At 43.5% G+C, this 12,744-nt stretch overlaps 1 protein-coding gene across 1 annotated transcript in view; it reads left to right on the top strand.

The window, feature by feature from the left end:
* The window catches only part of CTDP1 (CTD phosphatase subunit 1), a 795,245-nt gene that overhangs the window by 520,299 nt on the left and 262,202 nt on the right, over positions 1–12,744 (top strand). The window contains exon 12 of the mRNA XM_069219781.1: positions 7,757–7,920. Within this exon, the coding sequence (XP_069075882.1) occupies positions 7,757–7,920 (164 nt within the window). The remainder of the gene's footprint in view (positions 1–7,756; positions 7,921–12,744) is intronic.

Below are 12,744 nucleotides of genomic sequence, written 5' to 3'. Positions count from 1 at the left end.
GTGCCACGTTAAGTTCCCCTACACCGACCAGCATTCAGTGTGCAACCTCTGCCTTCCTCCCGACCAAAAAGAAGAGACCTATGAGGCGTGTCAGTCATTTCGATCATAGAAGACCTTATGGGATTGAAGATCATGCGGTTAGAGATGGCGCCGAACTCCACGGAACAAAATGCCCGACAGCTTTGGTGAGGAACAGGCACAGACTGCAGTCTCCATCCGAGTCTCTGACTCTGACCAAGATTCGGATGAAGACAGCCCCATACTCCCTGCTGCGCAGTACTTGAGTACACCAGCCCCTTTCCATCAGAAACAAACTAAAAAAAAAACAACACAGAAGTCCTTGGGTCTACCACTGCTTGCTGGCTGTGGTTCGACCCGAAAACAGATCGTCGACCGACCCTCTGGTTTGGTGTCGAAAAAGGCCAAGATTCAATCACACGAACAGACTCGCGCCTGTTTCAACATTGAGTTGAAAGATGGAGGCTTCCACTTCAGAACCGAGATGGCTTCATACTACATCAGAGCCAAAACATCCACGCTCCTCTTCGGAGTCGAAACATCAGAGCCCCTCTGCAGAGCCAAAAAAACTTTCCTCTACCGATCAGACCACTTTTTTCATGCTGCCACCAACTTTTAGGAGCATTCATTAGTGGGGAGCAAACAGGTTTCCTCTTCAGAACACTAAGCAGTTGAAACAGACATTAGACCCATCTTGAGGTCATGGACCAAATACAAAGGAGGATTCAAATCCAGAGAGACTGGAAAGATTATTGCCTATCCTCCTCCAGTTACAAAGAGGAAACTAGCATTCCAGGAAAGCTTGGAAACTCGCCCCTCACCGGCAAAGATCTTTAAACACAAAGAGAAGCCAAAGACTGTACACCTTTCTGCACCGCATTCGCCTTATTTTTCCTCTTCACCACCTCATACTCCACCACCACCAACTTCACCAACACAATTTTCCACACATTCTCATGGTTCTTCACATGGGGATTATATGGGCGATAGTATTTACAACATGGATCCATGGGATATCTGACTCTGACCCAATCCGATCCAATTATCCTGATTTGTATCCTACAAGACAGTCTCCACCTGAGGATACCACAGAATACAATCAGGTCATTTCCAGAGCAGCCACCTATCATAATGTACAGATGCACTCTGAGCTGAGAGAAGAGGATTTTCTATTTAACACTCTTTCCTCAACTCACAAACAATATCAATGTTTGCCAGTGTTATCGGGTATGTTAAAACATGCTGATTACATCTTCAAAGAGCCAATAGAGGCCAGGGTATTGAGACCTTGAATAGACAAAAAATATAAAGCAACACCAGCTCATCCAGTCTTTATTTCACAGCAATTGCCACCATATTCCATTGTGGTCAGTGCAGCCAGGAAACTGGCAAATAGCCAGTCCACGGGAGATGCTTCTCCCCCCTGATATAGAAAGCCGCAAATTCAGTGCAGCAGGCAAAAGAGTAGCAACTCAGGCTGCAAATCAGTGGAGAATTGCTAACTCCCAAGCTCTTTTAGCCAGGTATGATAGGGCACATTGGGATGAGATGCAGGAGTCCCTTCAATACCTCTCAGAAGCACACCAGAAAAGAGCACAGCAAGTAGTGGAAGAAGGACAAGCCTTTGCTAATCAGATCCGATCAGCACTAGACGCAGCTGATATGGCAGCTAGGGGAATAAACACTAGCGTCACCATTGGAAGACACGCTTGGTTGAGGTCCTCAGGCTGTAAGCCTGAAATACAGCAAGCGGTCCTTAATATGCTGTTTAATAAACAGCAACTTTTTGGACCGGAGGTGGATACAACCATTGACAAATTAAAGATTCTGAAACAGCAAAGGCCATGGGAGCCCTTTACACAACACCTTTTCGGGCCGCATTTCATAAATCTCAATTTAGATGAGGGTTTAAGCCACAAACTTCAGAGGCCTCTAGGTCCCAACAAAAACAGGGACAACTATATTATCCCACGGGATCTTTCAGGGGCTCTTATAGAGGATACACTTCTAGATCTAGAGGCAAATCCGCTGCCGCAAAAGGTGGCTCCACCTCATCAAAGCAGTGACTTTCCCTGCATCCCCACACAGCTTTGTCTCCTGTGGGAGGAAGACTGCAATATTTCCATCCTCACTAGCAACATATTACAACAGATCAATGAGTACTGTCAATTATCCGCAATGGTTATTGCATAGAACTTATCTCCACTCCACCTAACATTCATCCTCGTTCACGCAAACCTCTTCTACTCAAAGGTGCAATAGAGATGGTTCACATCAGTCAACAAGTGACAGGGGTATGTTCTCTATACTTCCTCATACCAAAAAAGGGTGGCACTTTCAGACCCATTCTCGATCTCAGACCTCTAAATCAATATATCCTGTCAGAACATTTCCACATGGTCACTCTACAGGATGTCATTCCCTCGTTACAAGAACAAAACTACATGACAACATTAGATCTAAAGGATGCTTACTTCCACATTCCTATACATCCAGCGCGCCACAAGTACTTAGGGTTTGTCATAGCGGGCAAGCACTATCAATTCAAAGTACTACCCTTTGGAGTAACAACACCACCAAGGGTATTCACAAAATGCTTAGCAGTCGTCGTGGCATGCCTCAGAAGACAGTACATACATGTCTTCCCATGTCTGAATGACTGGCTAATAAAAGCCAGCGCCATTCAAAGCTGTCAACACCACACACAGTACACAATAAATACCCTACACAGTACACAATAAATACCCTACACAAACTAGGGTTCACAGTCAATAACCAGAAATCTCACCTTCAGCCAGCACAAATTCTGCGATATCTAGGAGCAATTCTGAACACTCAGTCAGCATTAGCCAACCCAAGTCCACAAAGAATCCAAGCGTTTCACACTCTTGTATCCCAATTACAAGTCATTCAAACCTACACAGTAAGGTTTGTCATGAGGCTATTAGGAATGATGGCATCATGCATAGCAATAGTGCCTAATGCACTCCTTAACATAAGACCACTGAAACAGTGTGTCTCGCAACAATGGTCTCAGGCACAGGGTCAACTACAGGATCTAGTGTTGTTGGACCACCAAACATACAACTCTTGCAATGGTGGAATCACACCAACTTATCAAAAGGGCGGCCATTTCAAGACCCTGTGCCTCAGAACATAATTACCACAGATGCATAAATGACAGGTTGGGTTGGGGAGCCCATCTTGACAATCTTACAATACAGGGGGCATGGGACTCAATCAAGCAAACTTATCACATAAACTACTTGGAATTGCTGGCAGTGTTCTTAGCGATCAAAGCATTCCAACCACAGATCATACATAAAAGTCTTAATAAGGACAGACAACATGACGACAATGTATTATCTGCAAAAACGGGGGGGGGGGTAACACTCATCCCAATTGTCCCTTCTAGCACAAACACTCTGGAAGTGGGCAATTCACATTCACCTGCTAGCAGAATACATCCCAAGGATACACAACCAGCTGGCGGACCTTTTAAGCAGGACTCAGCAAGTAATACACAAATGGGAGATTCACCCATAAGTAATTCAGTATTACTTTCAGATGTGGGGAACGCCAAACATAGACCTTTTTGCAACAAGCGAAAATGCTAAATACCAAAACTTCACGTTGAGATACGCACACCCTCAATCTAAGGATCAATTGGTCAGGGATGTTTGCTTACACTTTTCCCCCCTCTCCCGTTATTTCCATGTCTGGTCAACAAGATCCGTCACATTTCCCTCACTATGATACTCATAGCTCCCACGGGGCACGTCAACACTGGTACACAACACTGTTGGATCTGTCGGTAGTACCACATCACAAGCTCCCAAACAGACCAGACCTATTGACTCAAAACAAGAGTCAGATCAGGCATCCCAATCCCAGTACGCTCAGCCTGGCGATTTGGCTCATGAGGTCATAGAATTTGGATACCTACAGCTTCCATCAGAATGTATGGATATTCTAAAACAAGCATGTAAACCTACAACCAGGCAGTGCTACACAAATAAGTGGAAACGTTTTGTATATTACTTCCAACCTAAAAACATTGATCCACTTAAAGCATCAGTACAGGATATTTTATGATGTTTGCTTCATTTACAGAAAGCAAATCTTGCATATTCATCTATTAAAATTCATTTAACAGCAATATCAGCCTACCTCCAAAACAGACAACATACCTCTTGGTTTAGAACTCTTGTCATAAAAGCTTTTATGGAAGGTCTTAAGAGTTATTCCACCTACAGCTCCACCAGTTCCTGCCTGGAATCTTAACATTGTGCTCACAAGGCTTATGGGTCCACCAGTTGAACTCATGCATTCCTGCGCTCTTCAATTTCTCTCATGGAAGGTTGCTTTCCTGGTAGCAATTACGTCCTTTTAGAAGAGTAAGTGAAATTCAAACATTCACTTAAGAAGAACCCTTCTTCCAAGTACACAAACACAAAATAGTACTTAGGACGAATCCAAAATTTTTACCCAAAGCGGTTTCAAAGTGGTTTCACCATTTCACATTAATCAGTCAGTGGGATTGCCGGTCTTCTTTCCACAGCCATATTCAGTTGACAGACAGACATATGCAAAGAAGCCACATGGGCCACACCACACACATTGACTAAACACTACTGTGTGTATGTGTTATCTCGACAATAAGCAAATGTTGGTCGAGCAGTGCTTAAGACACCATTTCAAACTACTTCAACTCCTACAGGCTAGCCACCACTTAGGAGACTGACTGCTTTTCAGTCTATGCACAGCTTGCGTATCTGCAACTACACATACCATTGAACGGAAAACGTCACTTACCCAGTGTACATCTGTTCGTGGCATGTAGTGCTGCAGATTCACATGCGCCCTCTCTCCTGCTCGGAAGCCTGTAGCTGTTGAAGCACTTTATTAGGTAGCTATGTATATACATTGCATGGACATCCTCTTTACTTACTGTATATATTTGGACATATACAATTCTTCACTCCTTACTTCACCCTCCTGAGGGAAAACAATCTAACAAAGGACTTGATGCCCATGAGCACTATCACCGAGAGGAGGAGTCACTCAATCTTGTGACTCGAAAAAAGCTTCTTTGAAGAAAAACAACTTGTAACACCCCGAGCCCAACACTAGATGGCGATATATGCACAGCATGTGAAACTGCAGCACTACATGCCACGAACAGATGTACACTGGGTAAGTGATATTTGATGTGATATATATATATATATATCACATTTTAAATGTACAAAACCATAGACATATAGAAATTCAGCTGTTATAGTTATTTCAAGTAACTATAACACGTGGCCCGCCATACACAGTTATCTCATCAATTTTACTGCAAATGTTAGTGACATGATCAATGATGTTATCAAAGATGTCATGAGTACTGTAATATCTGTTGTAATTAGCAGTGCATGGCGAGGGCACGAGCTATAGTTATCCTAGGGCACGAGTTAGCAGGCAGCGAAAGATGAAAATTCCGCTTTCAGCAAAGGGGAGCATTTTGACAGCTCCCGATTGCTGAAAGCGAGTGTTTGCTTTTGCTTGGCGGGAGCTGTCACAGCTCCCGCCAAGCAAAAGGTAATTTCTACCTCCTGAGGGTGGGCACCTCAGGATGTACCAAGAGCCTGCCCTAGTGGGTGGTGTTCCCCAGGGCCACCTGTGGCTCAAAGAGGGGAGCCCCGCAGCCCTCCTCCATGTTTTCAATTTTGCCCTGGGAGATGGTGGTACCTGGAGGTCTGCGATGGACCCTTTGCGTAACTCATTCTGGAGCATTGGGGCGGTGGCGGTCTCTGAGGCACTGGAGGGTCCAGAGGACCCCTGTATCGTTTTTTTTATTATGTATGTTGCCCTAGGGAGGTGGTGGTCCCAGGGGTGTGAGGTGCTGTGTGGCCCCCTCACATACTTTATATAAATAGGCCAGGGAAGATAGCAGTCCCTGGGTCCGATGGGGTCGGCAGACCCCCCTGCCCTCTTAAATTTCATTTGTATGGTTCCCCGGTGAGGTGGTGGCCCCTGGGGAGTGGGGGTCTGCATAGCCCCCCCACATACTTTCTGAAAATAGTCTCAGGGAGGTGGTGGTGGTGGTGGTCCTGGGGAGGGGTGTTTGGGGTTCTCTGGAACCCCCCTCATTAGTTTATCGACCATTTAGCCCCAGGGAGGTTATGGTCCCTGGTGCAGAGGGTAATAGTCCTAGGAAGGGGGCCCCGTGCACCCTCCTCCCTTCATTGGCCTGCAATGTCCCCGGGACCTGGCCCACCCAGCAGCCAAAGCATTTTTAAACACGGGAGACATTTTTAAATGTTTATTTAAATCGCAGCAAAATCCGCAAATCTAGCAATGGATTTTTCCATGATTTAAAAAAAAAAATGCTTTTAAGCCTTGGGGTTTGGGACCAAGGCTAGGGGTTTAGGGTATGTATACCCTGCCCCCTTTTTTTTGGGGTGGGGGGGAACTCCGCTGAAGCAGACACCCGAAATGGCTGCCAACCTTTCTTGTTTTAAGTCTCAGCAGCCAATCAGATCTATATATATATAATAAAAAAAATCCTTTTCCCTTTAATATCACAAAAACTACTCAATGGATTTACAGCAAGTAAAAGAAGAGTGATCTACATACCATATGCTACCTTTTTGCCAAATTTGGTGTAATTCCATCCAACGGTTTGGGCTGCAGGCATATCTAAAATGTTTATGGAAGTTAACATGGAAAACACACTTATTTGACACCCTCCCGCCCCCTTCCTTCATTATCTCGGCTATTGCTTGACTGATCATCTCAAAAGTTTCCATGTGCAACAAGACCCCCAAAAAAATTGTGAAGATTCGTCAGACAGTGCCAAAGATCTAGGCAAGTCATAAAACGCTTCATATTTATATGTATATGAGTAAAAACTGGTTGTAGGGTCATGACTATTATGGTTTTGTTTTGTGCACTTGCTGAACAGCATCAGCAATGTAAGCAGTTTATTCCCTTTTATTTGATGAGACTTTTCATCCCTGGCAGCAATCACCGGCAAAGCTAAACATTGAGGAAAGACTTTCTTTTGTTTAATGTGTCTGCATGATGAATGGTTAAGCGGGCCATGGCATGATTATAACTTGTGACCTGCAGTGGACTGGAGTAGTTCAAAGATTAGGGTAGGGCTCCACAGCATTTTAATGCCACTTAACTTTACTTCAAATTGACCGTGACGTAGACCTGCAGCACAGAATGTCATAACTAATTGCAATTTAAGAAAAAATAAGAAACGTGTACTTCAAATTCACTTAATAGCCACGTACTGTCCGTGTCTCCTTATCTTTGTTAGTGCCTGGAAACAAAGTATTTCATTTATGACCGACACCGCTGTTTACAAGACGGCTGTGTTCAGCTTTTATAACATTGTTGTGGCTTCTTCAGGGAAAATTGCTCAGGGAAACAGAAAAATCATCGACCAGACGACCACGTTTGAACAGTGGGGTTTAATGAAAGCAGATTTAGTTTTTCTTTCCACAGTGACGTTCCTGTTGGTATTTTTTAAGTTGATGATGACATGAAGTAGTCAAGCTTTTGCCATTATTCCTGTTACCGGCTTTACTGTCCATATTTTGCGTCAGCCCCTTAACGAGGGATCTAAGTGCGTGCTTTAGTGGGTTGTCATCACCTTTGCCCACCCAATCAAGTGTTCCTCGTAGAAAATGCTCATGTGGTAACGCTAGCGGTAAGTCTCTGTACTTTTTATGATTGGCAGGTCGATGACATCTTAGGTGAAGGCAGCGATGATAGCGACAGCGAAAAAAAAAAGACAGAGGAAGAAGAACCACAGCGCAGCACGGCTGATAGTGTAGAAACAAAAATAGAACAGAGACCTGGATCGACTTCGAGCGAAGGAAGCCTGACAGGCAGCGTGCCCAGGTAGGAGTTTTTCATATTTACAGATCTCTAAAAATGTCTGTTCTGACACACCAAGGGATGGGGATTCCGTTGTGAAAAAGCTTTCTCTCAGTTTACCTGTATTGTAATATTTGTACGTGTTTATCTAATGTTTAGTTCAAGGAGGCAAGTGGGAGTAGGTTGACTGGTTTGGTTAACACAGCAGAGTGCCGATTTGATTTATAATTGTGGGTTATCAAACCAAAGATCGGCTGTTGCGTTATTTGCGGAGAATGGCTGGCGTTCATCTGAGAAAATGAACTGTCATTCTGTGCTTGCAATACCAGACATAGGGACCTGAAACTTGTCAGTTTCTTATCTCGCTTCATTGCGCAAGCATAAGAATATAAGCCTGTTATGTGAGTGCAGGTATAGTAGCGAGAAGGGAGTGAAAATGTGAAATGCATGTGTCTACGTGTTCAACCCACTCATGGGTCATTAGAGGCTGTCACGCTACTGGGGAATGGTGTTACCACTGTTCTGGGTTTTACCCCAACTGTATAAACATAAGAAAATCCTCTTTCAAAGGAGAGAAGTGGTGCCCTCCACGACTAGACACCTCCTCTGTCAGAAGTGGAAAAAAGTTAAATTAATCATTTTTTATTTGCAACCCTCACCCACAACCCAGGAGCGAGCAGGAACACGAACGGTAGGGACCCTTGAAGACGGTTTGACTACAAGACCAACCTTCCTCCGCCCGAGGGGTTTGAAAATATCCATTGCTAGGATACCTTCGGTTCAGCAAGTATTCACTGCTTTTACATGTCTGAAGTTTAGGGTGCATGCTACTACAGTAACCTTTTGATTACAAAAATATTCCCGGGGGATTATTAGCAAAACAAACCCGCCCTGACAAGTGTCCTGGACCTTGTACGGCCATCAGTGTAGGGCAGAGACATGTTTGCACCATAAGGGACAGAAGACCATTTTATCCTTTTTGAGTTTTAAGAAGTTCCCATCCACCCTGTTGATAAAGGGATACCTTTGGAGTGGCGTAGGATTTTTTTTTATTTTGAAGTATTCCAACACAGCTTTATTCGATCAATTGACCATGAAAGCACATAAAACAAAACTAGCGAAGATACAAGAATAAATAATCATTTTTGATAAAATACAGCAGCTACACATCAATAAATTAATTTGAAATCATTAAAATAGTAAAAGCTCAAAAAACACATAAAACTCTAAGAGATAATAACCTTAAGTTACTTTTTGGAAGTGGCAACATATGCGCCAGGCTGTCACTAAATACTTGCTCACTGGAAGAATTACATCATCTGAATTATGACTTTTTAACACCCGAAGAGCCAAAGAACAGATCTTTGATCCCATAGCCCTACAAGTGTTGCGGATCCATTTTGATCGCGGGTTCGCATAAGCTGGACAGAAGAACATAAAGTGTTCGATAGTTTCGTATGTACTGCCACAAGCAGGACATATATCAGGGAGACCAATCGGCCCCCACCTATGAATCAATGACATCAAAGGCAAGGATCCGAAACAAAACCTTGCATATAGGCTTTTGCCGTGCAGATCCGGTAAAATGTCCAAATAGGCTTCAAACTTTGGATTCCATTTAAGATCAATAAAAAAGTTAGTTAAACGACCATGAGATTTACAGGTTATGTTGTTATCCCTAACATAAGACCAATAAGTTAACTTTAAAACATTTTTGTGCTGTCTCTCTAGTTTGTGGGGATTTTTCCAATAATCACCGAAGCCCAACAAGCGGAACCAATGGGACACATGGCAAATCCAGGGGAGAGTATTGGCATTTTGGCATTTTAATAAATCGAGTAATGAGATCTTATATATATCTAGTTCAGGGGTAGTAACCTGATCCAGTACAGGAGAGGTCTTAAAATAGCTAAATCTGCTGCTCAACTTAACACCAGATCCAAAAATATTGGGATGTGGGGCGTGGACACGCTATCAAGGCCCTCGCAAAGTTGTTTTCTCCCACTGAGATCTTGTTACAGTTGGAGAAACCCCATACCTCCGCTCCATACAGGGCTGCACCTTGTGCCTTGGCTATATAAATCTTTAATGCTGGGGAAACAGCTTTTGCAAAGGAGCCCTGGTAAAAGCGCAGTATGGACGAAGCTCTATGTTGTAACAACCCCGCACTTTTTGTGATCTGCTCTTCCCATGATAGTTTACTAGTTAACCTGACTCCCAAATAGTCTATAGAGCTAACTTCCTTCAAGAAAACACCATCGATGTGGATGGAACATCTTTTACTAGGCCCTTTGGATAACACCATTAGTTTTGTTTTGTTAATGTTAACCTCCAAACTGTGATCGCGACAAAATGAATAGAATCGATCAACAAGGATTTGTAACCCCATCGGTGTCTTAGAAATGAGGAGCGAATCATCTGCGAAAAGCAGGATAGGGATTTTTTGTGTGTTCAGGGAGGGAGCGTCATTCTGGCATATGGACACAGCCTTCACTACTTCGTTGATGAATAGAGTGAATAATAAGGGGGCTAGCACACAACCTTGGCGGACTCCCCTTCTGATTGGGATCTGTTCTGTCAATTCGCCTTGTTCGCCCTACCTCAGTTGGGCATAAGTATTATCATGTAATCGTTTTAGCAGGAGTAGTAGGTCCTCTGGAACTCCCAGTCTGCCCAACACTTCCCACAGTTTAGCTCTTGGAACCAGATCAAAGGCAGAGATCGCAGGTCTATAAATATTACATATAGACATTGCTTGGCGATAAGGACATATTTCCAGTACAAAATGGCCAATCGAAAGACCTGGTCTACCGTGCTAGTTTTAGCACGGTACCCGGCATGTAGTTGAGAAATAATTTGGTGCTCCTCAACCCAGCTAGTTAGCCTCTGCAGAATTTGTTTAGCATATTCTTTTGCAAGTTGTCTATAAGGCTAATTCGCCTGTAGTTGGCTGGAAGGTTAGCATTTCCTTTTTTGTAGATGGGTATAATTTTGGCCCCCTTCCATGTGCCCGGGATTTGTCCCCCTGCAGCTATACTATTTGAGATGGCATTGATATACCAGGACCAAATATTTGGTTCAGATTTATAAAGATCTCCAGGGAGTTTGTCCGGTCCGGGTGCTTTGCCAAGTTTCAGACTGTTTATAGCCTCAAGGGTTTCTTCTACTTTAAAAATGAGATGACCCTTGGGGATACACTGGGCCCCCACTTGGACTGACGTACTGGTGATCAAATCCAGTAGCATGGGTGAGGAGTTAACTACATTGGTGTCCGTTGAGGCCTCTGGTAGGGCATAAAGAGTGGAAACATTTTCTACCCAGCTTTCTGGTTGTATGTGGTTGCTGGGACAACTCCTACCTTCATTTTCTCTTTTAGACAGGAGTTCCCAAAAGCGCTTATTATCCTTCTCTCTGGAAGCATTTAATAATTCCTGCCACAGGGAGTCCTCCCACCGCTTTTTTGCATTAGAAACGGTTTCTTTATATAGAGTCCTAGCTTGTTTGATCTCCCCCTGGGAACCAGACATTACTACTGCTTTAAGCCCAGACTTAGCCTTTGAACACCTCATCAAACCATCCCTTACGTACCCCTTTTCTTTCACATAGCTTTGGCCGCCTTGCTTGATAAAAAAAATAACCCGTAGCTGAATGGCCATATTATCATGAATTTTTAGAATCGGAATATTCCCCACAGTTTGCTCTTCATACTCGGCCAAGTTATTTAAAAAAATGTGGTATATTGCTCTGATATGATATGGGTTGGACATCACTTTTGGCCAAGTAATCTTAGTGAATTTATTATTCCAGCATGGTGGCGGGATTATTGTAACATGATTATTGTGTGTTCTCCTGAACATTTCTCCGGAAAGGGTAAGAAGCAAGGGAAAGTGGTTGCTATCGCTTCTCACTATTACTTTCATATCTTCCAAGTGGGGCCACAACCTGACATCAACTAAGAAATAATCTATAGCGCTTGTGGAGTTGCCCCTTTTGAACGTTGGTGCAATGTTAATATCAGATGGCGTCCTACCATTACAGGCCCTAAGGCCGTGTTTTAAGCATAGTGAAGCTAATTGTGTGGCCACCCAAGATTTTTTGCAGGGCCGAGTAATTGATAGTTGCGGGATCCCCTACAGCTCATCCTCTTCGTCAATTAGGTCACTAATAAGGGTGGAAGGTTCAAAGGTGCAATTAAAATCTCCAGCTACAATTAAAATATTCTAGGGGTGAAGGCTTTCTACAAATTCTGACAAAATGGCCAAGGTATGAGACTCGGAGCTGCATGAGACCGATCGTATATAAACATTAACAATAACAAAAGTTTTTTTGAACGTAATACACATAGCTTTTATATCTACAGAATCAATTTCCAGAAGCTTGTAATCACACTGCAGGTTCTTGTTTACAAGTAATAACAACCCACCTTTCGCCCGGCCCAGCCCCTTCTCTGGAGGTATAGCAGGAACACTGAATGAAAGAAATCCATCTATAATAGTAGCATCCTCTACCCAAGTTTCCTGGAAGAGACAAACATCTATATCCTTAATAAAAAAGGCCCATTCGCTATCATCTAGTTTCTTTGCCAACACAGCAATGTTCCAGGACATGAGTTCTAATGTGCATTTGCCTTTGTTTATCACCACAGTTGAGCAACCAATGTCCCCTGGGCCCAGGTCATTGTTACAAATGTATAATGTTGGTACTTTATTGTTCCCCTTTGAATGTGAGATCTTGGAGCAGGCCATCACATGAGTCACTGGTTCAGAAGTCAGTCATACAAAAGCAGGCAGCGGCCCAAAATCGGTAGCTGCCTTATATACAACACCTCCACAGGAACTAGTTGAGCCA

The sequence above is a fragment of the Pleurodeles waltl genome, chromosome 2_2, assembly GCF_031143425.1.
Source record: "Pleurodeles waltl isolate 20211129_DDA chromosome 2_2, aPleWal1.hap1.20221129, whole genome shotgun sequence".
Taxonomy (NCBI): domain Eukaryota; kingdom Metazoa; phylum Chordata; class Amphibia; order Caudata; family Salamandridae; genus Pleurodeles; species Pleurodeles waltl.
The sequence above is the reverse complement of the archived record's forward strand: the minus strand, read 5'-3'. Positions and strand labels throughout refer to the sequence as shown.